This window comes from Apus apus, chromosome 2 (assembly GCF_020740795.1).
Source record: "Apus apus isolate bApuApu2 chromosome 2, bApuApu2.pri.cur, whole genome shotgun sequence".
In the NCBI taxonomy this organism is placed as follows: domain Eukaryota; kingdom Metazoa; phylum Chordata; class Aves; order Apodiformes; family Apodidae; genus Apus; species Apus apus.
The window spans coordinates 5,901,274-5,928,649 of NC_067283.1; the positions used below are offsets into that span (position 1 = coordinate 5,901,274).

General features: G+C 41.0%; 1 protein-coding gene across 1 annotated transcript in view; it reads left to right on the top strand.

Moving 5' to 3' along the window:
- The window catches only part of LOC127380384 (sodium channel protein type 5 subunit alpha-like), a 217,929-nt gene that overhangs the window by 68,698 nt on the left and 121,855 nt on the right, over positions 1-27,376 (top strand). Inside the window, exons 8-10 of the mRNA XM_051609169.1 lie at positions 11,681-11,744; positions 24,684-24,825; positions 26,287-26,484. Of these exons, the coding sequence (XP_051465129.1) occupies positions 11,681-11,744; positions 24,684-24,825; positions 26,287-26,484 (404 nt within the window). The remainder of the gene's footprint in view (positions 1-11,680; positions 11,745-24,683; positions 24,826-26,286; positions 26,485-27,376) is intronic.

Here is a 27,376-nt window from a genome sequence, read left to right on the forward strand (position 1 = left end):
TGAGCTTCAGATAACTGTGTGCCACAGGCACTTGGTTCAGGAGACATTTTGGGTTTGTAGAAGGCCTGATTTTTTATTCCAAACTGACTTTGTAGTAAATTGTATCCTCTTTCCTTAGCTCCTTACAGCCCCCAGGCAGGACATTTTTCATCATCTGTCTTCAAAATGTTCTTGTTTTCATTTCACAGATGGGGAAAAAAGTAAATTTATTAACTTTGTTTGTATCATCATTGGCTTAACTAGAGTTTTGTGGTCACACTTGATTTTTGGTTGATAATTCAGGACATACCCACTGTGCCCCCAGGGTTTGTCAACTCCTGCCCTTAAGACCCACATGTACTCCTCTGCTCTCCCACTGTGGTCACCATGACTGTCTTGGCTGATGGTACAACTGCTGCCTGGCCCCTCTGACACCCCTGTGTCTGCCTCCACCACCAGTAGACCCAGCATACCTGCACCAGTAGTGGTGGCAGGAATTATGGTGTAAGAAGAAAAGGTTTTTTTTTCCTAAATCGGGGGGAAAAAAAAAAAAAAAAAGGCATAAATTGTGCAATTTCTGTGCAATTTCTATGCATGATAGATCCATGAGCAGTCAGCCCTTACCACCTCTCCTTTCAGGCCTTTGGCTGTTAATTTCTCTTGCATGAACTTGTCAATCCTACACTGCAAGGTTGCCAGCACTGTTGCAAATTGCTGGGTTCTCTCCTCCTCTTGTGCGTCTGACACACATGATCATATAAACTAAATCCTGTAAGAAACAAGGATTTTCTGCCTATTCACCCAGCATTTTGCTTGTTCTTGCCATTGTTTCAGTGGCTCTTGCAGCTGAAGGAAATGCCAGGAAGCTTGGGAAAGCAGAGTGCTTAAGCATGGGGATTGAGTGGGAAAATCCCTGTTGAGAGATCACTTTGATTTAGCTTCACTAAGTCCTAACATGCAACAGTTACATTGAATATTCCTGATTAGACTGTCAAGACAGGACTTTCTTGGCATTCTCATTAAAAGCTTAATTCTGTGAGAGAAATGTCTGAGCTAGTGCAGGTGCTTCTGGATCCTCACTTTAGCTACTGAGCACAGTGAGATATCTGCTTAGCCCCTTCTCAATTCACACTGGAGATGCAGGTCTAGAATCTGCCTTTTGATGGGCACATCTATCTCATGATGAGCAGGAGGATGATTTTTCTTTTCTTTCCACCAATTTAAATGGCTCAATGTCTTCACAATTTACACAGCAACTCTAAGAAAGCTTATCAGAAAAGTTGTTCCAGGTTTTGCCTCCAAGGAGTGGTTTACCACTGCAAACCTAGGAAGGGGAAAAAGGAAGATTAAGGCAGAAGTAGGTCATCAGGTCTCCCACCCTCTGCTTTGGGACTGTTCTTTGCCTGTAGGAATGGAGTATGGAATGGGGGGTAGTTGAGCATTAGATAAAATGAGGCAAAAAATTCCAAATGTCAAGAACCAGTGGTAAAGTGGAGGCACAGCTTGTCCCTCTGGGAAAACGATGACTATAAGTCCTGTAAGTCTAGATTTGGTAAGGGCTTGCAATCAATAAGTCCAAGGAGGATTATTTTTAGACATTAATAATAACAAACCTGGGAACCTGAACCTGTAGTTGCAGCAGTGATCATAAAAATAATAATAATAAAAAAGTTAAAAAATAGTGGCAAATAGTGATAGTTTTCATCCACAGCTTCATGAAAATGATCTGGTCAATGTACCAATATCAAAGATATTGAGCTGTCATTTATCTTCAGGAGAGCAAATAGTTTAGAAATACCAGCTGATGGAAAAACTGCAAGGTTAATTCCAATATCTGCAAAGATTTCTGGGAAAACATGCTTGAAAGTCTTAGGTTGTGGTGTTTGAATTAAAGCTGTATTTGATGAAGCTTTATGAATGTGTGAGCGTGGATTGAAAGGTACATGATGTCAGGTATGTCATGGGCTTAGGGAGAGAAAAGAAGTACCAACTGGACTGGGTGTAGTTGATTCACATGGCTGATGATTGTACAGTCTTTAATGTTATCTATGTATTCCATTACTAGAATGGATTACTGACTGGTCAGCAAGCAGAAAGTAGAAATCTGAGTTTAAATAGTATGTTCTTTTGTAGACCAGGGGCCAATGTAAGTGCTGAATTCATAAGAAAAACACTTAAGCAATAAACCTGAAAAATATAGTAAAATTATTATAAAATCACTTTTGAAATTACAGTCTCAAACCCCAATGTTTTCTTTAAACTAAATACCCTACTTAAAACACTGAAAGGTCCTTGTTTTCAAAGTGTTCTGTAAATGTTTTCTCTCAAAATCAGTATCTTGTAAGGTAGAATACAGCCCTATAATTTCTTTTAGGTAATCCAGTTCAGGAGAGGGTAGTGATAGGACAAGGGGTAATGGTTTGAAACTGAGAGGGGATATTCAGGAAGAAATTCTTCACCATGAGGGCAGTAAAGCACTGGAACATGTTGTCCAGAGAGGTTGTGGAAGCCCCCCCCCCCAGAGGTGTTCAAGGCCAGGTTGGATGAGGCTTGTGCAGCCTGGTCTGGTGGGAGGAAAAAAATAAATAAATAGATAAAAAGCTCTACTTTAAAAGAAAAAATGCAGATAAAGCAAAATATAATGTGCTTTGCCATCTCCACTTAGACCTGGAAGACTTATTGTTGCTTCAGGTTCTACATCTAGAAAGATGTATAAATACATTAAGTTTAGGTCCTTACTTTAAGTACCTGGTCTTTGCAGCTCATAATGACATCCAGGAAAGTGGTAGGAATGATTTGGAGAAGGAACTTGCTGAGGTGGGGAGGAACCTCCTTCCCTTTCTATTCCTCGACCGTGCTCAGTAGCTGAGGGACATGGTCCAACTAAACCAACCACAACAGATGCCTAAGGTTGAAGACCATGAGCTCTTCCCATGGATGACCTTTGGTTGCAAAGCATCCTGGTGAACACTGACATGATGCCCATCTGCATCACGGTCTCCTGATACTTGAGGAGGGATCACAGGCTTATGAGAAGCAGCTGGTCTTGCCCGTGGTGTGAATACAACCAGAGCCAGTCTGGCTGCTCACTGCTGTTAAGTCAGGAGCTGTTCCAGACCAACGGGAAATAATTCCAGAGTCTTTTTGCACCCTCCTCTGTGATGTCCTAGGTGTAATGCACCGTTGAAGTAAATGGCCATGGATATTGATGTATCTGTTAATATATATAAAAATATGTACGTGTGTATATAGATGGGTGTGTATCTTCTCTAAGCTCTGTGCCTGATGATTAGCTCTGTCTGACATGTAGTTTCATTTTTGCTTTCAGAACCACTGAAATGGAACTGTATGAACAAATACTCTGAAACTGTATGAGAACTGTATAGAAAATCACAATGTCCAAGCTAGATAATAACTGTAACAAGTTTGGAGAGAGCTGAAGTGTTTGAGGTGTTGTCTGAGGTGGCAATAGAAGAAAGTGAGTGTTTGATGAGTAATTATGGAAGTGGGAGGAAAGAGGGAAGCAATAAATCAGGTTGAGACTGGAATAGGTGTTTTATTATGCATGATTGTATGTGAACCAATGACTAAGACAAAGAACCTCTCTGGGCTTTCAGACTGTGCTTGTCAGTGTGGAATCTATTCACGTTACTCCACCGTTAGCTGTAAATATTGTGGCTTTATTCAGGTTCTGTGGATCTTTTGATAAACAGCTTCACAAATGCTCAAATGTTAGTGCTCTGATGTGTTATTAACATGGGTATTGTACCTGTGCACTTTAGTGTTTTAAGCTAAATAGGAAAAAGAAAGGCCCAGCTGAAGTATAAGGATCAGAAAAACACAGGAATTGGAACTGTTGCATCCAAAAGAGTCTCTTGCTGACCATTCAATAGGAATTTTTTTCACCTTGAGCTGAAAAGAGGAAGTTCTTATCTTGGAACAGGTTGCAAAGCAGGAGGACTTGTCCCTTACTTTTTTTTTTCTTCTCTCATTGCTGCATTACTGCTCACAGAAAGGAGAGAACTATTAGAGGAAAGATCTGCCAGGGAAGATTCAGACTAAAGATTTTCAGTTTTCCTCCAACTTCAGACTGTTCATAAACTACCAAAGTCACATACCACTTGACTGACATGTGGTGTTCAAAGAGGCATTTGAAAGGACCTTGTCTGTGCCCTTTGGAGCCTGCCCATGAGCTTCTGCATGCCCTGGGTTCAGCAATAACAAGGTAGCATTCATTTCTAATCCTGAAGTCAGTCCAGGTGCACCATGAGCCCACCAGAAGAGAACAGCTTGCATTGCTGCTGTCCCTCATTACTCAGGTTTTAAGGATTAAGTACAGAAATGTTTTCTCTGAGTTCATCCACTTGAGGTGGAGAGGAAATACAGGAATTACCAGGCTCAGCCTGGTCTTGTTATACCTGCAGCAGCATCTGACACTGGGACAGGGCAGCCCCACGTGTTCCAGATGAAATCAGTACAGCCTGAAGTATAGATATTTTTCTAAATTTTTATTAACACTAACCATGGTAACTCTGGATATCCTTATCTACATAAGCAACAAATGTCTCTCTGAATGTTTTGGCTGAAGGGGCAGCCTGTGGCAGTAATTTCAGCAGCTGAAATGGCAAATGTAGGGAAATAGGCTTCCTTTATCTTTACTTTTGAAATTTTTTTCTTTTTTTTTCTTTTTTTTTTTTTTTCCCCTTCCATTTTCTCTAGGGCAAAAAAATTGTTGCCACATTCTGTGGCTAGGAGCACACAAAGCTCCCCGTCCTCCTGAAAAAATCTCCTGATTTTCCAGAATCCATGCTCTTTTTGATTCTGATAGTCACCTCTTTTCTAAGATCAAGGATCTCCATTTTTTTTATTGCTGTTTTTATTAAAATTTTCCCTGTCATTCTCATTACCTGCTTCTCAAATACCCCTTCAGTCCAGCAGTTCCCCTACTGAAAGCAACTCTGTTGTCTGCTGAATGAGACAGCCATTGTGTATTACTGCATCCTGTTGCTCCTGCATATCAATATTGCACTTCATATTACAGAAAAGTTTTGGCCGAGGGTCCTTAAAAAAATCCAGATCCCTTACCTGAACTAATCGAAGGAGTTTAAAATTTGACAAGGTTATGGTCGGGTTTGATTTTCTCCTTTTCTGCTTTACTTCACATTCTGATAAAATAATATCTCACTTTGCATTCTCCACTTTTTTTTCTTCTTTTTTTCTTTTTTTTTTTTAGTATTTTTTGTGTTTTGTTTTTAAGTGGCATAGGCCTCTCCAGTGTTCTTCATTCTGTGCTGGCCTTGGCTTTGATTTACCTGGCAAACATTATGAGTAGGAGATTTTGTCAGCTCTCTGCTCACCTTCTCTTTGCCTTGTACTTATGAATGTAATAAAGTGGTGCAGATACAGCCCTCTGTTAGCTTTCAGAGATACTGCACATTGACTTCTCATTTTAACCTTTGTCTTCTGTCTCCTAGCCAGTTTTTTGATCCAATTCACATGGTTTCTTTAGCACAGGACAAACAGGAGTATTTTCTGTTTTTCTAATCAAAGGTGCATTCGACCCTTTTGGCAGCTTTTCGTCTTAATTCTTTTGTGTGAAAGGTATAAAAAAACCCCACCAAAACACAAAGACATGCACAAAACTTCCAGAGAGCACACTTCAGCATTTTGCTGCCTATTCATGTGAAGCATATGACTAAACAAGTGGTACTAAATATGCTTTTAGTTATGTGCTATGCAGCCTACAGCCCTAAGAGCATGGGGCTGTGTGATTGGTCAGACACAGACACAGAAGGAGGTTGTCTGAAGATGTTTAAAAGCCAGTCTGCATATTTGTTGCTAGTCATTGTCTCCTGTCTCACCCTCCTCAAGATTTTTGTGGCCTTGACATGGTCCCCAAGCCAATTTAACAGCATCTAAATTCTCTGGTCCTCAGCTTCAGGTGCTCGATGTATGTTTTTCCTTCCTTCCTGATGTGCTTTTCCTCCCCCCAGACCACACAGGCAGCACAAACCAGGTACTGTGGATCTTGGATTCTTTCAGACCTTCTTCCTAGTGCATGAGAGCCATCTAGCAGAGGGACTGATTGATAGATTTAGTGGCTTTTTCTTAAAAAAGGAAAACGCTATACTACCAAAATTGGACATATTCTTTTCCGTGCTATGGTGGTTGCTGGGCACTGGCTGGGGAATTGCTTTTTTGGCTTGTATCAAGCATGAGGAGAAGCACTGGTAGGATCTACTAGGAGCACTTGAGCTTAAGAAATCCACTTTCCTCCCAACACCTTATTGTATGATTTTCTATTATATCCTCTCAGCCCCTCAGTATCTCCTGCAGGATAGCTCATGCCCAGAATTGAGGGCTGTATCACAGAATCACAGAGTCATTCTGGTTGCAGAAGACCTTTAAGATCATTGAGTCCAACCATTAACCTAATTCTACTGAGTCCAGTGATAAACCTTGTCCCTCTAGTTACCCTAAAGTCACATATCATAGAATCATAGAATCATAGAATCATAGAATCATAGAATCATAGGGGTTGGAAGGGACCTCGAAAGATCACATATTAGCTAATGCTGTATGTAAGATCCTCAAAAGAAGTTGGCTCCTTTGACTCTGCTCCCCGAACAACCAACCATCTTCCCAATAACCCCTCCTGTTCATTTTTTAACTGCAGTTTTGCAAATGTCCTTCCAGACACTTAAGGGGTGAGGTGATGGGAGAGAGCTGGCCCAGGGAGAGATGGGAGAGAAGTGAGTTCCCAGGGGGGAGGGAGGGAAGGATGGGAAGCAGGAGGGAGGGGAGAGCACCTCAGATCCTGCAAAACCAGGCAGAAGGGCCTGCAGCAGCAAATCCTGGGGGACAGCAGGGGAGAGCCAGATCCCCTGTCACGGGCTGAGCAACAGGAGAGCAACTGATTATTATAATTATTTGCAACCCCTTTTAGCGGGGAAGAACTAACTGGCAGTGCCATTTATTCCCAAGCATTCTTCCCTAATAATACCCTTAATACAGCCTGTTCCATCGCTTTTGTGAGGCATGTTTTTCATCTTCAAACTCAATTTCATTTATTAGAGACTTGACCGTGTGTGACACGGTGTGCACACGGCAAGTGCAGCAAGGATTCATTTTAATTATTAGGTATTACCAGGAGGTACAGTGTGTTTGTGCCAGCGGGCGAAAGGGCGAGAAGGGGGAGGTATCTCTTTGGTTCCTGTGTCACGTATCACAACTGTAAGGTGATGGGGCTTTCTGAACTGCAATTTAAATTTGGAATCGAGACGTTTGGTGGCTGTTGGTGCTCTCTGCCAGATGCAGCATGGGGAGAAAGTCTCCAACCAGTGAGGACCCGTGTGGCTGCAATAAATAGTCTGAGATAACAGGCACCTCGCTGAAGTTTTTGTTAGAAAGTCAGCCAGAGGACTCTGCTCTGGGCAGTGACTAGTGATATTTGAATGCTGCTGGTTATGCAAGTGAGATTACATTTCAAAATTGTAATGAATTTGTTGCAAGATGAGTCAAAATCTAGACTAGAGAAAAAGGACTAGAGGGAAAGTCTTAAAGGGATAGGCTGAGGGAGCTGGGGTTGTTTAGCCTGGAGGAGACTCAGGGGGGACCTTATCACTCTCTTCAACTACCTGAAGGGAGGTTGTAGTCAGGTGGGGGCTGGGCTCTTTTTCCAGGCATCTAGCAACAAGACAAGAGGGCCTGGCCTGAAGCTGCTCCAAGGGAAGTTTAGGTTGGATATCAGGAAGTACTTCCTCACAGAGAGGGTGATTAGACATTGGGATGAGCTGCCCAGGGAAGTGGTGGAGGCACCGTCCCTGGATGTGTTCACAGAAAGGCTGGATGTGGCACTCAGTGCCATGGTCTGGCTGATGTGGTGGTGTTGGTCATAGGCTGGACTTGATGATCTTAAAGGTAATTTCCAGCCTTGGTGATTCTGTGTGAAAATATAATTTCAGCTGAGTCTTCAAAGGAGGAACAGAAATTGGATTCAGAAGCAAGAGTTTTCTAAGCAGAAACCACATTTTCTAAGCTGACTTAAGCCTTTTTGGTTTGTTGTTTTTTTCTGAACTGGAAAATTTTTCCTTCCTTTGCATACAAATGAGGAGGACTTCTACCCTGCAGCTCTCCGTAGGCCACTCCCTTTCTGCTCAGTGGTGTGATGTAGATGTGGAACATTTAAGCTGGAGCATAATTTTTAATTAGAATATTTTTATTTAAATATTTTTAGGAAGTTGGCCGTTTCTTTTTTTAACTTTTTTTTAACACTGTAAAGGCTTGCTCATTTGGAATTGCCTGTTGTGGAAGGGAGTAATGGAGAAACCTGAAAGATACTGATAAATTGGGGGGAAAAAAACCTGTGGAGTAAAACAGCAGAAATTATGAGAAGCTTGAGGAATTTTCTTTGGAAGGAAGACATTGCTAGGATAATCTAGAGGAATTTGTGTATTTTCTCACTACTTGCATGCAGCTATAATTTTAACACTAGTGTCAACATGGTATGTTTTGAGCAGTGTTATTCTGACCTTTATTTTGGTTTTAATTGTTTTAACATGACCAATTAGTTATGTTACTCTGGAAATTCCTGTAGGAAAGTTCCTGCAAAGTGTTGTGTACACCATAGCTGTGACACCAACATTTCAGTAAATAGAAAAAAAACCAAAAAAAAACAACAATGGAAGATCATTTCCTTTGGAATGAATAGGATGTTGTGTAAACGTTACGTACATATGTGCAGAGGTACAAATCCATTGTTTTGGCTTGATTTTACTTTAAAAAGTAAAAAAAATATATACTACAGATTTGTTTTGCTTTGTTTTCCACTCTCATTTTGTTATTTTGCTTCCCAGTGGCATGCAGAAATTTTTCAGTGAAAACGCTGACAAAACAAAACAAAAAAGTAATTGGAATCTTCCAAGACAATGAGAAATTCATTGTGTTTTCAGGTGCTTTGAGCAGTTTCAGAGACAAAATTCTACTGCAAATGAACAAGGAGTTTTATGTTCTTTGTCCATGTAGAGTTAACTTATGGAAAGCTGAGGCCACGGGTTAATGGGACGCCAAGGTAATTTGTTCTTAAAAGCAAGAGCAGTGGCTGTTGCTTCCTAAAGACCTCTGATTGCTGGGCATGCTTGATCCAAACCACCTTGCTTGGAATGACAAATGGATTGTTGTGTGCTTTTTTGATAATACAGTGATTTGTCTTCTTGGGTGTAGTACTCTAACCCCCCCTTCATTTATCAGTAGGGAATCAGCAATTCAGCTCTTCCTCCAGCTGGGGTTTGGCACAGCAGCTGTGACACTGTTGACAGCTGCAGACTCCATGGTGAAGATACTCCCTCCCAGCAGCATCTACACACTGGTTCCTCAGCGTGCCGTTCATAGCACTCTTTGGCACCTACTCTACTGCTTGTTTTAGAGAAGTAGATGTTTAAGTTAAGGGTAGTCATCTGAACTCGCTCTGTTCTTCAGATGTAAAGTTTGCTATTTGTGCACAGACTCTCCTTTTCATCCTTGCTTTTGTGCTCTGACTCTGTTCTCATCTTCTGATTTGGTTGACCAGGAGGTGTTCGTTCAGTCTTCAACCAGCACTGTGCTCCAGAGCTTCAGTCATCCCCTGAAGGAAGTGGTCACCACACAGTGACAGATCTGTTGTCAGGGCCTACAAGAAGGCTGGGGAAGAGCTGTTCACAAGGGCATGTAACAATAGGACAAGGGGTAATGGTTTCAAGCTAGAGAAGGGGAGATTTAGGTTGGACATGAGGAAAAAGTTTTTTACTGTGAGGGTGGTGGATCACTGGAACAGGTTGCCTAGAGAGGTGGTGGAGGCCCCATGCCTGAAGACATTCAAGGTCAGGCTTGTTGGAGCTCTGAGCAATCTGTTCTAGTGTGAGATGTCCCTGCTTCTTGTAGGGGGGGTTGGGCTGGATGACCTTTAGAGGTCCTTTCCAACCCAAGACATTCTATTATTCTGTGATTCTACCCCATGTGGTGACCATTTCAGAACAGGGTGCAGAACCTCTGCAGATGTTTCTCTATCATTTATCTTATGGTTGTACCATTTTTCCTCCATACCCCAGAGCCTGATAGGTTTGTGTCACTATGTGTCCCAAATAACATACCCTCTATCCTAAAAAAAGAAGTGTTTCACCAGTAGAAGTGGAGGGTGAATGGAGAAGGAAGACGTGGCATCCTTCCCCCATTTGTGATGACTGATCACAGACCTTTAACCACATTGAATACCTGGGTGTTGCCATCAGTCAAGATGTTTCCATAGAAAGCCCACATTGAAGACAAAGTGGAAGAGCATACAGTCTGAGCTGGATATATGCTCTGATAACTTTTGAACACCATCACGTGCCCTCGTAACCACAAGCTCATGGAAAGTAATTCCCTCTTGGCATGCAGCAGGGCAGGGCTTTTCTACTGCTCACAGCTTACTGAGAAAGCCACAGCACATCTGTTCAGTGGCTTGAGCCACTGAGCATTCTTTGCATAGCCTGCCTAGATAAGCTGTCACTCTTGATTTTTAAAACATTTCACAACAGAGAGTTAGCCTAGAATGGAGAACCCCTTCTGAGCATCAGCTGCAGAGGCCCCTCTGCTTACAAACACATGCTGTGCAAGGCTGCCACCATCATGGCTTATGTCAACAGGGGATCACATTCCCTCTGCTGCAGCAAAGCACACTGGTGTATCTACCCTCCTTCAGTCCTCTGTTGTCCTCTCTGTCACATTTATTATGTTTCTAGAGCAATGTTTTCAGTAGTTCTCCCATGCCACCATTCAGGTTTTAGAGATGCTCCTTAGAACATCTCTTTGCTTCAGGCTCTCTTTGGCCAACTGGTTTTGCTTATCCTTTTGGGAAGGAGTTGCCCTCCTGTTCTGTTTCTGTGAATGTTAGACTTTGTTGGCTGGGGATAGAAGAGGGAGTGTGTGCACAGAGGCTCTCATTAGCCTGGGGATGCTAATTTCCTTACGCCTCATTGATAATCAACCAGGGAATGATCCAGAGCACTTAAATTTAGCTTGCTCCTCTGAGTCTCCCTTGAGAAGTGTCTGTCTCTCTCCATAGCCATTACAGATTACTGTGTTGATAAATATTTGTCTTTATGAATACTTGCTTGTTTGATTGATCTTTAACAGGGTGAATTTTTCTGATTCTTTTGCATTACAATGTATTTTTTCTTCGATAAGCAGAATCCACAAGACTGGGGGAGTGGGCTTCTTTGTTAGTATTACTACATTTTGACTTATAGCTGGTTGTGTTTTTAGCCTGTGAGTCAGGAATTTCCATCAGAAATGTCAATTAACATGTATCTCATCACTGTAGAGTGTAAAAGTTAGATGTGGATTGGCTTCACTACATACTGCTGTACTGAATTCAGTCACAATCTTCTTGGTTAGAACAGCCAGAGACAAGGCTACATCAGGGCTTCCTACACACGTTGCCCTCAGCTCTGCTGCCACCTTATCAAACTGGTCAGATTTGGAAAACAAACACCAAGGGCTTAAAAATCTTTGAAAACATATATTTGTCTCTTGCAATTTATAACAGTTAAAATTAACAAAACAAAGCAAAAACATGCCATTCCACTCTCGATTCCACTTGAATTTGCTGGTTAGTGGATATTTGTGGATGTTCTCATTCTCAGAATGTACTTGTTAAAATGTCATTTCTCTCTTTCTGTTGCAGTGAACTACTTCATCAAAAATGGTACAGACGATGTGTTACTGTGTGGCAATAGCACTGATGCTGGGTAAGTGCTTGAAAAATATTTTCACATGTGGTTTGGTTTTGTTGCACTTCTGTTGGGTCGTAGGTTTTGGGTTTTTTTTGCTACGTTTTCCTTCAGTTCTGTCCACTTCTTACCAGCATCAACTAGCTATTTCCGTGTGTCAGTCATCAGAGGATAAGAACAATATTGTGCATAGTAAGATGGTTTTCTGAATTGCAGAGAAGTTTGTGTGTGTGTCACTTATTCAGGTTTAAGATCTTCAGGGGCCTTATTACAGTTGTTCTTCAATATATTTTTAAATTTCTCAAAACAAAAAGAAAACTGAGTAGCACTTTGATTGGAGGGTATTTTAAAAGAAATGAAAGAGGAACAGAAACAGAAAAGCTGGAGGGATTTAGACCAATGATGAATTCTTGGCTTGTGGCAAAGGAAAATAAATCAACAAATGCTAGTGCCCAGAATAATGTGCTTTGGAGGTGGGAAGGTACTCAGAGATGAACTGTGATCTATGCTTTTTTCATTTTCTTACAGTATAGACATTGAGGAGATCCAGAATGATTCCTATGGTTATTAACTCACTCTTTATAAAGGACCTTATTCATATCCCTGCCAGCTGTAGATGCTCATGGTTCCTTCTGCATCCAGTCCTCAGGGTCTCAGTGCATTGTTTGAGTGTGTGTTTTTGTTTGACAGGTTCTCATGATCTTGATGGAAATGGGAGTGTTCAGATGGGATGGAGAGAGATGGTATCTTGTGTGGGCAGAGGAGATTATAAACTGTGCAAATATTGTAGGCTATTAGGAATTGCAGGAAAAGGAAGAAAATACCCTAGAGTAGTGAAATAGATGAGCTTTTGATCTAAATATGTATTTGAACCAGTGAGGTGGATGACCAAGGTCAAGTGAGGGGAGGAGATGACATGATTTTTTGGAGGGAGATGTTTTCAGTTGTTAGAACTAAATGTGGAAGACTGAAAAAAAAAAAAAAAAGTTTAAATTAGGAAGAACTCAATGTGAAAAGAGGCATCAGTGCACAGGGAGAAAGCAGGAAGATGAAGGGAAGATAAAAGCTCAGCTTGCTTGTGGACAGGGCAAGAAAAGCTGTGGGCTTTGCTTTCTGCTGCCACTGTCCATGTCAGTATTTAGGTAAAACAAGGGGAAAGCTGAAGTATCAGCCTTCCCTCTGCATGTCTTCTGTGCCTGGCCTGCATTGCCAGTGTAATTTCAACTGTAAGCTCCTTGGGCAGAGGGCCTTGCTTTCCTCTTCGTTTGTTCCAAGAAAGGTACAATGTCAGCATTCATTAATGAAGTGTCTTGTTGATTGTAATACATTGCATTTATCCGTGCTCAGGTTGGACTCCAGGACTGCTGGCATGCTTCCTGGGGATCCCAGGGTTTGGCAATCTACCTATGCCAATGGACTTCAGCCTTTTATTAGCCAATAGATAATAATATTGAAGAAGTAATGTTCTGCACAGCAACATTTTGCACATGAAACATTGTACATTGTTCTCCCTGGTGACCTGAACCATGGTGGTGGCCAGCTGCTAAAGGTCATAAGTAACATCAAAAGGGTTGATTAGAGTATTGATAATTTGTGAGGTATAGTTTGGGGACTACTGCTTTGGAATTGCCCAAATAGTGGAAAGTTTAATACCAATCCAAAGGCTGGGAAACATTTATAAGTATTAGCAGCTTGTGTGGATTTAAGGGTTGGGTTCTGGCAAGGCATACTAGCAAAACCACTCTTACTTCTTTCCCTAGAAAGTCAATAAATTGCAAAGTGACAGCAAAAAGCCATGATTAGAGAAAGCCTCCAATGGAGACACTAATGCCCATGGGAGAGTCACAGCCTGAAACAGCCAGAGGAAAAATTCCAGCTCTTATGTACAAGAGGAGGAAAATACCACCCCCATCTTAGGAGTCCTAGTGCTTGTTTTGATAAATACATAAGAACTAACACTGTTTGTGCCATTAAGGGAAACTCACTTTCCCTTTGTTAATAAATTCTTCTTCAGCCTCTTGCTGTTTTAGTTAAGTATTTACTACCACTGGGTAGGGTTTGGTTTTAAATGCCTAAAAATGGGAATAAATATTCCTACTTACACTCATTTTTTTGCCTACTAGCAAATATTGTCTCATCTGTTCTACCTTGCACAGTGCCTATCTGGTAGGGTAGAGTGACCATTGTTTACAGGCTGACATATCCAATAGGGTGGGATTTGTTTTCTTTTATTCTTCAGTGGTCAAAGAGCAAGTGAGTTGAATACTAAAACACAAAATCTGAATGCACAGGGACAGGTTCTGGGGAGATGATTTAATTGTGAGTGGATGTATCAGACTGTGGTTTCTCCATCTATTAGTAATGAAATTAATGGCAAATGAGGATGCTTCAGTTGGAAACCCATCAAGGAAGGGGGATCAGGAAAGACAGTTGGCAAGGCCATGGCTAAGTGTTCACGGCATTTTTGGAGCATGCTTCTCCTCCCGATTTGGAGCTTGAATTTGTCAGCCTCTGGGGTAAGCTGAGGACCCAAAGGAAGTGTGGGGGAGGGTGGTGTCATGTGTGCACTCCTGGAGGGATTTGTTGTTAGGGTGAGGGATAGCTGTGTTGTGGCTGGGATATTAAACCGCAAGGTAATTGACAAAGCCATTTCAGTGTATTTTTAAGAGCATGTTAATGACACTCTGAGGTTTGGCTTGTTGCTGTTATTATAGAAGAGTGAAAGAGAAAAAGCTAAATAAATCTACTATGGCAACTATTAGGTGATGAGACTCAGATGGTCTGATGTAAGACTGTGTAGTGATGGAGACTGCAACCTGAGCTGGAGCAGCATGCCAAAATCAGCTGGGAAATGATCATCAGTGGATGTTATATCACAGGCAACATAATTATCTCCAAGGTTGGGACTTTATTACATTACTGGGAGGGACTGTTTTCTGAACAAGCACCCAAACTGCCAATAAAGAAGGAGGTAATGGATCCAGCTAATATTGATTCTAGTTCAGAATGGATTTGAATATATGTATGTCGCTCAGCAAGCAGCAAATATGTCTCAAGTACTTTAACTGGTAACTGGAAGAGAAAAACCTTTATTTATGTTTTTAGATATGCTCAGGCAACCTCAAGAAGCTACTTTAAAAATGACTCTGCAGAGATATGGTAGGAATGTCTGGGACACAGCACATTTCTTAGTTGCTCAGTGATTAACCTGTCTGTGGGGTTTTCCATGTGATGCCTCAGAAATTGTCTTCAGGATACCTGAAATCTGTTTTTTCTTCATTCAATCAAATCGAACTTTTTTGTTGCTTTTCATTTTGTTCATCAAACTGCATTTTCCCCCTTGATCTACTGCAAGAATTTGCTTTGTGTTTATGAGGAACAAAGAGTCCAATGGAAACAAGAAGTAATGTTTGGAGTAGAAAGAAAATCAAATGATTGTGGCCAAATATGTTCTTTAGCTCGAAGTGAATGCTAGTGACACGTGCAGGGTGTTTCACAACAAGCACCTTCAGATCACCACGTTAATGGGAAAATCTTTTGCTCTGAGATGTGTGTCACAGATTGGTCAGACACTGAAAGCAGAGCTAACAGCAATGGCTCTTTTAACAACAACAAAAAAGTAGTGCATGTGCACAATTATTCATGTTTTTAGATGTGTTTCAGGGTTAAGTTTGGGGTTTCTTTTGGATGTGGCTGTGCTGGGATTTATCCAAGTTGGTTCTCTTCACTGTTTCAGCTTCTTTTATTTCATTCGATTAAAACAAATGGAGAAAGCTCAGATAGTCTGTTTTTCAAAGGCATTACAAATTCTATCAATTTACTTTTCAATTTGATTCCCAGAGTAGCAGCTTATTCAATTTTGAACACCTTGTTTTAGCCCTGAGAAGGGTCCAGTAAAGATCCAGCACAAGTATTTGGAAGACCTTTGCCAGGAGCAGAAGCTGAACACAGCTGTAGCCTTTGTGAAATCCAGTCCTGACATCAAGTGGACTGTGCTTTGCAAGGGCTAGAGGACAGGAGGTGACAGCAAGAAGCACCATACACTGTCTGTAAGGAGGCATCACAGGCCATTTGAAAGCGTTGACCAAAATTAGACCCTTGAGGGGAAAACTACCAGATATCAACAGTCGAGTATTTATGGTGATAGTGCCAAATGGAAGGCTGCAGGTGGATGCAATGCTTTAGGGTGTGCTCAGGGACCTACAACAACCCAGGATGTCTGTTCTTGGCTCCAGGCAATGGGACATGGCCAACACCAGGCAAGAAGCAAAGGAGCCTTTGAGGGCAGTGCTGTCAGGAGGAGGTGCAGTCCTGATCCCACGTTCAGATCCAAGGAGGCACAGAATCATGAAGGTTGAAAAAGACCTCATAAGATCAAGTCCAACTGTCAACCCAACACCATCATGCCCTCTAAATCATGTCCCAAAAAGCCTCCTGCTAGAGCACATCAGCAGTGCCCCTACCAGGCATTGCCCTGCTGCCATCACAGACCAAATCTCTCAGTGAGTGAGCTGTGGGAACCATGTTCCCCACAGAGTGAAGACTTAACAGCAGCTTGGAATTATCTGTTGACAAGAAAAAGGAAGATGGATTTAATTTCTGAAGCTTTTCTACTTTTATCCCATTGTAATTTCACACGGATACATTTCTGCTGTGCACAGAGTGCTGTTTTTCCTTCCTTGTTTGCCTGAATGTTTGGAAGAGCAATAGAAACAGCAAGGAAATTTGTCTATTAGGAGAAAAAGAAACAGACAAGATGCTATGAATGTACAAAGTAAGCAAGCAGGAAAAAAAAAAGTACCTTTTTTCTCTTAACTTTTTCACTTGCAACTACAACAGGGAGCTGGCTTCTCATAAAAATCTGCATAGTTGATGTTGTGTCCCCTTGGGATCTCAAGGTCAGACAGCATAATTTTTTTTCTCCTTTCATACGAGATGTCCTGTATGTTCAGCTCATGGCCAGGAATAGTCAAGGAGTTCCTGCTGACAATGCCAGCACATTTGCATCATGTCTGTACTGATACTACCAAAAAGAGTAGTGAACAGGACAGAAAAGCAGCCAGTGAAGATACTTCAGCATGCAACAAGGAAACACCTTTAGCAACTGCATCCTAGTAACTGTTGCTATAGAAACTTTACCTACCTTTATCATCACTATGACCTTGATTTTGCTTAACATGGAACATTAAAATAATGTACAGCATGGGGTGGGATTCTATATGGTTTGGTGAATTCTGATGTCACTGAGCTTATTGCATATAAGAGATGAAGGAAAGACCATGTGCTGTGACACTTGTTAAAGTTTTGCAGGGAGTCTGAACTCCTTCTAAAGTATCATCAGAACAAGACTTTGTTTCCTTTTGTGCTGTGGCATTTTACTCAGGTAATTAATACTGACACATAAAATCACATCAGATGCCTGTTTTCATAGTCCCCATGAGTACTGAAAGCAACATTTTCATGGTAGGTTCTCCATGCCACTATACTCTCAGCATACTCTTTACAGTGATGCAGCACTTTGATCTCTCTGAGTTATAGTAACATTCCTTTGCCTTTATACATCCTCCACACAGTGATCTAAAGTCTCTTGCAAAGGCTTATCAGAACCCTCAAGGGTAGAGAAGAAACATGCACCACACTGAGGAGCAACTCTGTTATCAGATGCTTCCACCAAATCTACTTTGCAGAGCCTGGATTAATGTGTATGTCTGCCAGAAGAACATGCCAAACAGCATGCTCTCTCACAGCTCTTATTTCCCTAACTACAAGAAAACATGCCCAGAAACACAACCCTAGCTGTGCTAGATACTGGGGAACTGCAGAAGAGAATAATGCACCCAGTTGGTTCTTTTATTCTGCTGCTGGTAGTTGGGACTGCTGCAACTCTGAGTTGCCTGACCTTAAATCTGTACTATTATTCTTGTCTTAATATAAGAAGGCTCCAGATTCAGGCCTTGTTGTGTAGGATGCTGGACATGTAGGGTGAGAAGAGTCCCTTTGATTTGAAGAGTTTGCATGTCCAAGGTGCAAGTCCATGGATGGGTTGGGGTGAAGATGGTGCTGGAGTGTCTTAGTTGCATATATGTACTCCTGAAGAGTGCCAGGAACGTGCAAGATCTGGAGAAACAACCAGTTGCAGGTTATCTCTGGACTAGACAACTTTGTCAGGCAGGTCATGGTCTGGCAGCACGTTTGACTTGCTGCATGAATGGGTCTATTACTGGAAATGGGCCCATGGGGAGTTTTGGCGTGTGCCTAATGGGACGGATGTGTTCGTAACACTTGCCAAACTTATCCAATGGGATACAGCTGGCTGGTGAATGGAGAAGTCTGGAAAGGCTGGTGGAGTGAGGAAGGGCATAAGGTTCCCAAATATACCTTCTTCAAATATCACTAAAGTGAGGATATCTAGGAAATAACCAAGTGTATTGTTTAAGAGCATTAGCTCTCAGAAGAGCTAATGACCAAATTTCACCCCAGATCAGTTAGCAATATTGACTTTTTTTTTTTTTTTACAAACCTTCAGACTGTGCAGCACACCTTCTATGAATTTAACTAGATTCTGATGCACATTGCATGAACTTTCAGTGTTGGCATCACAGTTTTAGCTAATAACCAGGTGACAGATGCTCTCTGTTATTCCCCCACTACCCTCCCAGGGGAAGATAATAAGGGGAATAAGAGAGAGAGACTTCAAGGTTGGAAAAAAACCCAACAAATCTAGAATGGGTTTAAAAAAGTAGTAATAATAATAATGATGATGGTGAACTACAAATGTATACAAATGTATACATATGGAACCCATGCTCCTAAGTTGGTAATGACTTTCCAACTAGGAAAGTCCTAAACTGGAGTCAGCAGCATATGGGGTGTGCTTGAGAACAAGGCCCCAGTGGCAGTCTGCAAAAGCCTTGGAGCAGCCAAGCTGGTCCTGCTCAGGGAGGCAGAAGAAGGCCACCTGTCTTGATGAACAATGTTCTTCTCCAGTGAGAGAACAGGATTCAGGAACACCAGCAGCAGCACAGGAAGCAATGATAAACAAAGTGAAACAAACCCCAGCACAGCAGCCAGAGAGACCAGGGGAGGGTTCTCTCAAACTAGGACAGTTGGTTACAGTGACATATGAATGAGGATGGTTTTCTCATGGTGAGAAAGCCTCTCACTTGAGTACAAGAAAAGACAGAAAGCAAGCATGTCACCTGAAAGATACTGCAGGGGCCTTGGACATAACTTATTACGTAGACTTAAAAGCAACAATAACAGTCCCCACTCCTAGGGATCACTTGTGTATTTGGAAGATCATGTCTCTGGTTAAACAGCAGCACTAGGGATTTAATCCAAATCCACTCAGTTCTTAAGGATAGGTAATATTACCTCTTAGTCAAAGCTGTAATAAGCTCATCAGCCACATGAGAGAAGCAGACTGACTGTGGGCTACAGTTTTCATTAAGCAGTAATCTGTCATTATGTTTATGATGATAAACTATTGCCCTATGTTTTGCTTGATGGGCTAGACAGAAGATGCAGTGTCTGGCTGCTGGATTCGGGGAAAAGAAATGAGAGTTTGCTTACCTTGCTGCAGCATGGAGTCTAAAAAATCACATTGCAGCAGAGAGATATTTTCCTCTCACTGCTTGTGTGTATGTATGGGGAGATCTGATGTCTCAGGCTGAAACCAGTGGTTTTCCACCTGCCTGAACAAGCAGCCAGTGGGGAAGGTTGCAACTTTTTTTCCTGGATACAAGTCTGTGGCATGCACAGGTCAGTGAGTGCCCTGTGTCTGTGAGCCAGCCTGCTCATGGGTACCCCCTTCCCTTTGCTGCTCCAGTTTCAGTGCCTGGTCAGTGTTGCTCTTTATTCTGAGTGCTTCTTTTTTGTTGTTTCTTTTCATGTGATGTCTGGTTGGATTCGCTTGCAATTCCTTAGTTTCACACCATTGGCACCCCTTGCTTTAACAAATGCCCTTTAAATTTTCCTTGACCCCCTAAATACTTGGAGTGAGAGGTGCTGGGGGCTCCTAGTCAGACCTACCCAATGTGAAACGTGTTTCTGGAGTCAGACATTGTCTCTTAGATGGTAATTAATGGTGAATTGTAAGTCACACCCTCTAACTGATTAGTAATATATATCATAGAAAAAGCAGAGGAAGGAGAGTGACCTGTAGCTTTCAGGCAGACCAAGCACCTCATTGATGGCAACTCTGGCTTTAGCTGGGGTGCTGCTGCTTTTCAGCCCCTTTCTCTTACATGCCCAGTTGCCCTTACAACATCAATATTTTAAAGTACTGCTCTGTTTCAGAATAGGTCATTTCACCTTGACAAGTAGGAAAAAATGTTAGTCTAGAAATTTTTACCTGTTCACCCAGCCACTGCACAGTATGCACTATTTGTTTGGCTGCTGATCTTCTCCCTCAAAGCCAAGAGAAGTAAGAAAACATGAAAAGTGCAGAGATAAACCCTCATGCCTGTGATCTAGAGATCTCATCCTCTCCTTTGTGGCCTGAAGATTTTGGCATGAAGAGGAAGGTTGAGAAGGACTCTATCATGCACATCTACAAGCCTTAGAGGTAGTGGGCACCGTCTGTCCTTCCAGCTCTTACTGCCAGGCTCCAAAACCCTACCATACTCACCAGGGTGGTTTCCATTCCTCTGGAATTAGCCATGTGCTGAAGACATCAGCTACAAACATTTCAGCTTGATTTCTTCATTCTTGGGCTTAAGCTGTGACCTTAAGCAGGAGCAGAAAGGGGCTGTTACCTCCATATGGGATTTTTTAGAGGTTTTGATATGTCTATGATATACATTTTGTCTCACACAACTGCTTCTCTTATAAGCAATTTGGTGTAGCAAGCCAGAGTGTGCCTTTGCAACATAAACCAAATAAAAGTGCAGCCTCTACCATACAGATGCTGTAGCTGACACTAGCAGCTGTTTGCTCCTGGTAACACATGGACAACTCTTCCTGTATTTTCAGCATCTGAGTGTTACAACTCTGCACATGGTTGTTTTACAAATCTTCTTTTATTGCACAACCTCATTGGCCCCTGCAGTCTGGATCAGCAGGTTACTTGGCTTGCCTAGATTAAACTCTTGAGCCAGAGCATTTTGTAATTATGCCCCTCAGCAACAACTCTCTGGCATTCCCAATCTGTGTTATTTAAAACAAAGCTGTTTCTTATGTTCTTTAATTTCCTGTACCAATGCCAGCTTACAGTGGTGATTGCAGCCTGATGGATAGGTAGGTAGACTGATGCTTTTAACTTTTCTGAATCAATGACACTAATTTTATTGTGATCAATTGAACAGCATCCTGTGAGGCTCCTGTGGAGAATGTTATATTTATGTAGCTTCTTGTTGTTGCCCATCCCTGTGCATCAGAGGACAGTGCAGTCCTGTGAAATGCATCCCTGAGGTAACAGAAGCTAAAGAGTTTGGTAACAAATCCAAAGGAGAAGCTTTAATATTATACATGGAAGACGTGTTAGCAAAATCCTGAGTCTGCTTTAAAAAATCCTTGGAGAAAATGGTGTCACTTGCAGAATAATATTCTTGTGTCAGTCTTACACTTAAATTTCTGTAGAGTGTGTTTCTGGGAAGCAGCATTTTGTTTTTCTCTGTGTTTTTAAGGTGTTCCCACACCCCATGCATTATCACTTCTGTCAGCTGCAAAAGAGAGTGAGCAAGAATAAGGAGTTGAAAAGAGGGATTTTTTTGTCTCAAGCATCTAGTTTCTCTAAGAAGGATGTTAGCAAACATTAATAGCATTTTTGAGCTGGAGCTGGAGTTCATGCTTGACACCTTGTTTGAATGCTCTTACACCTGAACATAATATTAGAGATCTCTGTACACTCACTGAGGAGTCAGATCTTTTCACACCAGCAAACTATTGCTGAGTGGAAAAGGTTGTAGAGACACACAAAGACGGAATGAAACATGAAAAAATACTGAGTATAAGCAGAAGATATTAGTTGGAGGTTCCATTGTTCATTTTCACAGTCAGAGGAGCTGCATCTGCATATCCTTGGTATTTCCAAGCAGTTATGGTAAAGTCCTTTGAGCAGTTATAACCAAAAGTTCATCTGCATCAAAACAGAGTTCCCCCAGGAAGAAATATTGGCAGCAAACAAGAGAGTGACTTTGTAGCCTCTAACTGCTAAGAGGTTTCTATGAAAACACCTCCAAGCACAATGTTCCTAATATCTCCTTTCTTTCAGACTGTCTGGCTCAAAATGGTGAAGAGAATAGGAGGAAAGTATCTCATATTGAAATTAATGGCAAAATTTCCATTTTGCCTATGATTTTAAGCAGCTTGTTTTAGATGAAACCTAATTTCCAACCAACTTCCCTGCCTAGGCTGAAGTTCACCATTAATCACCATCAAGTTTCTCACAGCTGCATTCAGAGGTTTTAGCCATTAGCAATAATGTCACAATATGTGTGATGAGACCAACTCAATGGAGACACTTGGAACTAGTCTCTTGTGGAAGACTAAGGAAGAACTGTCCACCTCTGGACACGACCACCGTGTTTCCAGCCAAGCACAGGCTGTGAGCACAGTCGTTTTCTCACAGCAAAAGGAATGATCCTTATAAATTTTTTCATGTCCTGTCTTAGCACAAGTGAGGGGAAAGGGTTTCCTTCTTGAGACCCCAGAGGATCCATTTCTCTCAGCTCTTCAACAGTGTCAGCAGCACATCATGGGCACTGTTAGCTGTCTGCAGCAGCAGATCAGGGGCAGAAATCTCGTGTGTCTGTGGCAGAGAGTGATAGCAGATAATGTCTTTAGGAGGGAGGAGATTTAATGAAAAGGCTCTCTCAAAAAAGGACATGGATATACAAAAGAGATTCACTGTACATCTCCATATTTTAGGGGGGTGAAAGATGAGATTTCTGCATTTTATTCTCTTCTAACTCAGTAATTTACTCTGGTTGTTTTGTTGTTTTTTTTTTTATTCAAATGTGGCTCTTACCAGGAAACAATAGGTAGTCAAAGTAGGAAAGATCTAGAAGGAGGCGTTTTTAGGCTGAGAGGGAAAAAAATAAAATATCTCTTTTTCTTTCTTTGTGAGATATAATTACTGTTGTCTAAATTCTCAGTTGGTATAAATTAACCTGGCTCTACCTAAGGTGACATAATCACTTATATTCTCACTTGGGTGTTACATTTGAGTAATTCTTTTTACATTTTTGCTACTTTTTCTGAAGACTACTGCAAATAAAGATATGCACACATTTTGCAATGCTTCAGCACTCCTTTTCTCAGCATTCAAAGCAGACTTACTTAAAAATTTGTGCTTGACTAATGATATTAAATTAAGCTTCTTAAAGTCTTGAATGTCTGATATTGGTCGCTGACACCATAGAGATTTGTAGATCTTTGGAACCTATAGCAGTGTATTCTCATCTCAACATGCAATACAGGTTTCTATCCTGTGCTGTAGAGGTTTGATTTTTATCAATATAAAATTGGTATTTTAAAAAACCCCTCCGTCCCTGGTTTTCATACTGAGACATACTTTACTTTCTCAGGAGTTAGTATCTTCTAAGGGTGGCATTTTAAAAATTACTTTTCATTATTTATAATACTGCTCTGCATTTTGATTTGTGGCAACATTCTGCTTTGGTAAGAAGCCAGCAGTGGTTGAAACACCTTATGGGTTATTGCTGGGGAAAAAAATCCCAAGCTCTACACATTGGCTGGTGAAGTGTCTAAAATGCCTGAATATTACTATAATTATCCTATCAGAAGACAGCTCAGAAAACCTTGATTCCTCCATCTGACAGGCAGAACATCAAGCTTAGTATCTGTCAGGACAGAGGGTATTGCTCTGTTATCAAAACACTACGTGGAAGCTGGTCTCTCTCAATGTTTCCTGTCTGTGACAAAGTGCTTTCACAATCCTTCTTGTTCTAACCATCCCTACTCGTGTCAGCAGGATTTGCCCCAAATCATACCAAACCCTTCTCTATCTGAAGCTCAAGGAGAACAGAGGGAGCTGACATTACTACGATTTCTGCTGAGATCTGTTTGTTCAGATAGTTAGGTGGTTCCCACCTAACAAATTCCCAAATACTGTAGGGTCCCAGGACACTGGCAACATCCTTGGTCTCTTATTCTCTTCCTATGAGACATCCAGCAGTAAGCTTTTGCATATTCCTCCCTGTCTTCAGTTTCTGATGGGGCATATCATATGTTTGGAAAGCAGCTTGTGATGTGTAAGAACGGTGGGGTCTTTTGACTCGTCATATTGCACTGTGCTGGGAGAGAGGGAGGCTCATTGACCCAGGGTCTTTTCCACCTTCTGTTTCACTTGATGATGCAATACAGCCCTTTTGTACTTATGTACTTATATACCATTTAATATGTGAGTCTGCAAGACAGACAAGGAAAATATTTTCCTGGCAAAAAGAGAAAAAATTGTCCTGCATTTCTTAGGTTAAAGGTTAAGTCCTTGCAGGGGGTGAGTACAAGGTCAGTCATGGTAAGAAACAGGAAGGTGCTCAGATGACACATACTGATGTCATGCTGGAAAAGCAGGTTCACCGTCACACTATTGCCTACAACTGTAACAGGAAACACCAAGTTTATGATTCTTAATTAGGAATGAATGCCAAAGATAAATCATATTTAAGTCCTGCTTAGGCTTCTAAATCAGCTCTATTTAAAATATCTGAAACTCTAGGTTCTCATTTGCCATTGCAGCTCAAGCTATGGTTACCATTTTCAGTTTATTTTTTCAAAGGAAAAATAGGATTTCCAAGATCTTTGGTGCTGTGCAGGTAACATCCACCTGTTTCCTGTGTTTTCACCCAGTAGAGGAATTTACCTTGGAGCATCTGTGCTCTTAATCAAGAGCATTCAAAATGTTCCCTTGGAAATAATTTTCTCCATGGTGAAGATCTTCATGCTTTCTCCATCTATGATGCATTTTTGTGTATTGTCTTCCATATTTTGCAGCACGTGCCCTGAGGGATATATATGTCTGAAGGCTGGGGAAAATCCTGACCATGGTTACACAAGCTTTGATACTTTTGGCTGGGCCTTTCTCTCTTTGTTCCGTCTTATGACTCAAGATTATTGGGAACGTCTGTATCAACAGGTATGAGATTGTTCTGTTACTGTTAAAAATACAAAATAAAGACATCACCTTGTTTAATTTCTAAGGAGTGATAATACCAGAAGACATTAGGCTGAGTGTTTGGGGAATAGGGGGAAAATTGTGACTGAGAGAAAGCCACTTTGAATGTGTATTTTACCTGAACCTGAATAAAGTTCACCACTTATTAAAGATGACCATATCATCACTTAATGATTATTTTTTTGATGGCTGGTGTAAGATGAACTTATTTTTAAAGCCCAGTATTTGGCATAACTGGTTTTGCAAGGCATGGTAATAAACACAAATTCAGTAATACCTGGTACCTTTCAGTTCTCCCTGATGCAAACTTTTAATCATGGACAATTTACAGTCGCATGTGTGAAGTTGTCTGCTAGTAAGTGCTCATTTTAGCATGTGTTTCCTGAAACGTATGTGAACTCTGAGGAATCTGTATGATAGTTTGGTACTGAATTACATGCTCTGCCCATGAAGCCACTAAAAATTTACTTCTGCATCTCAGAATTGCAAAACTTGAGCATGTTCTTCATGAAATCAAGGGAGTCAGTGCTGACAGCTACTCCTCTGAAGGTACTGTGGTAGATATATTTAAAGGGTACTGGAGATTTCAGCTTCACATGCAGCCAGTTATACAATTTCACTTCAGAAAAAAAATGCAATGAAATTGAAGATTATTTTAAAAAATCATATTCACTTACTTGGCACGAACCTGCGTGTACAACTCTGGAAGGCTGAAGCTGTCATGGCAAATAAGGGTGAACATCAGTCCCTTTTGTTATTCAACCTTATAATATCACACAGTTGTTTCTATCACTAGCATCAAATCATTGACCATGATACATATATGTAAGGTAAGCTCAGGCTGTACCCTAAAGCCCAGTTATGCCTCCAAATCTGGTGGGGAACCAGGAGAACAGTCAGTGGAGCCTGAGGTTTGATTCTACTTGTCCTGAGGCAGATGCCTAAATAACTTCCAGATGATTTGCACCCTAAAATTATTTTTTTTTTTCCCCATTGACTGTAAAGGACCTAGACTGTAGACATCTAATGGGGTACAACATGTATCCTGCTTGGAAAGTTTCTGTACACTGGACAAAAATAGATTGAGCTATGTGGGGGAAGCTTTTACTGCAACTGATTGTAAGATTATCTATTCTCAATGAAAACCAGCAGAGATATTTGGTGAAGAAAGAAATCATTCTTCTTTTAGAAATTAATCTTACTGCAAGCACATTATTTTTGACAAAGGTATAAAAATCTATCAGTGAGAGGATTATTTCCTGGCATGTTGTTTGTTATCAAAGGGATTCTGTTTGGGCTATTAGCAAAGGCTGAATTCAATTACATTATACATATAAATAGTCATAAAATTATAAATTTATTTTCTTGTATTTTAAGACACATTGTTAACAAGTGTTAGTGATTTTACTGTTGTGCTTACAGACCCTCAGATCTGCTGGGAAGATCTACATGCTTTTTTTTATGCTGGTCATCTTTCTGGGCTCATTTTATCTGATCAACCTGATTCTGGCTGTTGTGGCCATGGCTTATGAAGAGCAGAACCAAGCAACTATTGCTGAAACAGAGGAGAAAGAAAGAAAGTTTCGGGAAGCCATGGAGATGTTAAAGAAAGAGCAGGAGGTGAGTAAACTATGTGACATGATTAGCCTTGGGTAATTTGAACAGATGGTATCTTGAGAATCACATTCTCTTTATTTTACATTTATGTGATAACCAAAGTAAGAGTTTGCTTGAAAGCAGCTTGATGTTTATTGGACAGAGTTATTACAACCTTCTAAAAGAAATATGAAGGCTCTTCAGGCTGGGATTGGAGCCATTTAGGATTTACATATCCAGAGTTGTATTGGTTTAACTGTACTACAAGTGCCAAGAGAGGAATTTATATTGGTTGACACAGTAGACATTTTAATGATGGTATAGCTACATCTGCATTTAAGCACAGAACAGCTATTCTGGTAGCTCAGCCATAGCCCCAGCTGAACTTCTTCCATCACCACTTTAGCTTGTTAGTTTCTTCACTGTCTCACTCAAACTGCCATGAATATCCAGCTGTCCAATCATGAAGATAACGATGTGGGATAACCTGTTTGAAACACATAGAACTTCATACCTGAACAAGTGGACAGGTGGGTCAGATATAGATTTAATGTTATGTGGTAAGTTTAAACAAAATGGGAAGCCAAATTGTGGATGTAACCATATAGCATTAATAGCACTAGCTAATTTGCCTGTGGTTTTAGTGGGGTAGAAAGACTTTATTAAACAGTTGAAGAGAACATTTTAAGTGCTGTGAACAAGAAGACAATAAGAAAATTAGTCTGAAATAGCATGTAGCACTATAGTTGAGAGAAATAAATCCTTGATACACAATATAAACTAATATACATTATTTTCTTTTGGGTACATAAAGCTTCAGGACCTAATCCAAAGCAGATTTAAATCCTTGGAAAGAAAACAGAAAATGCAATTCACTCATGAAAAATTGCTAGTAGAGACTTATACATAATTTAAG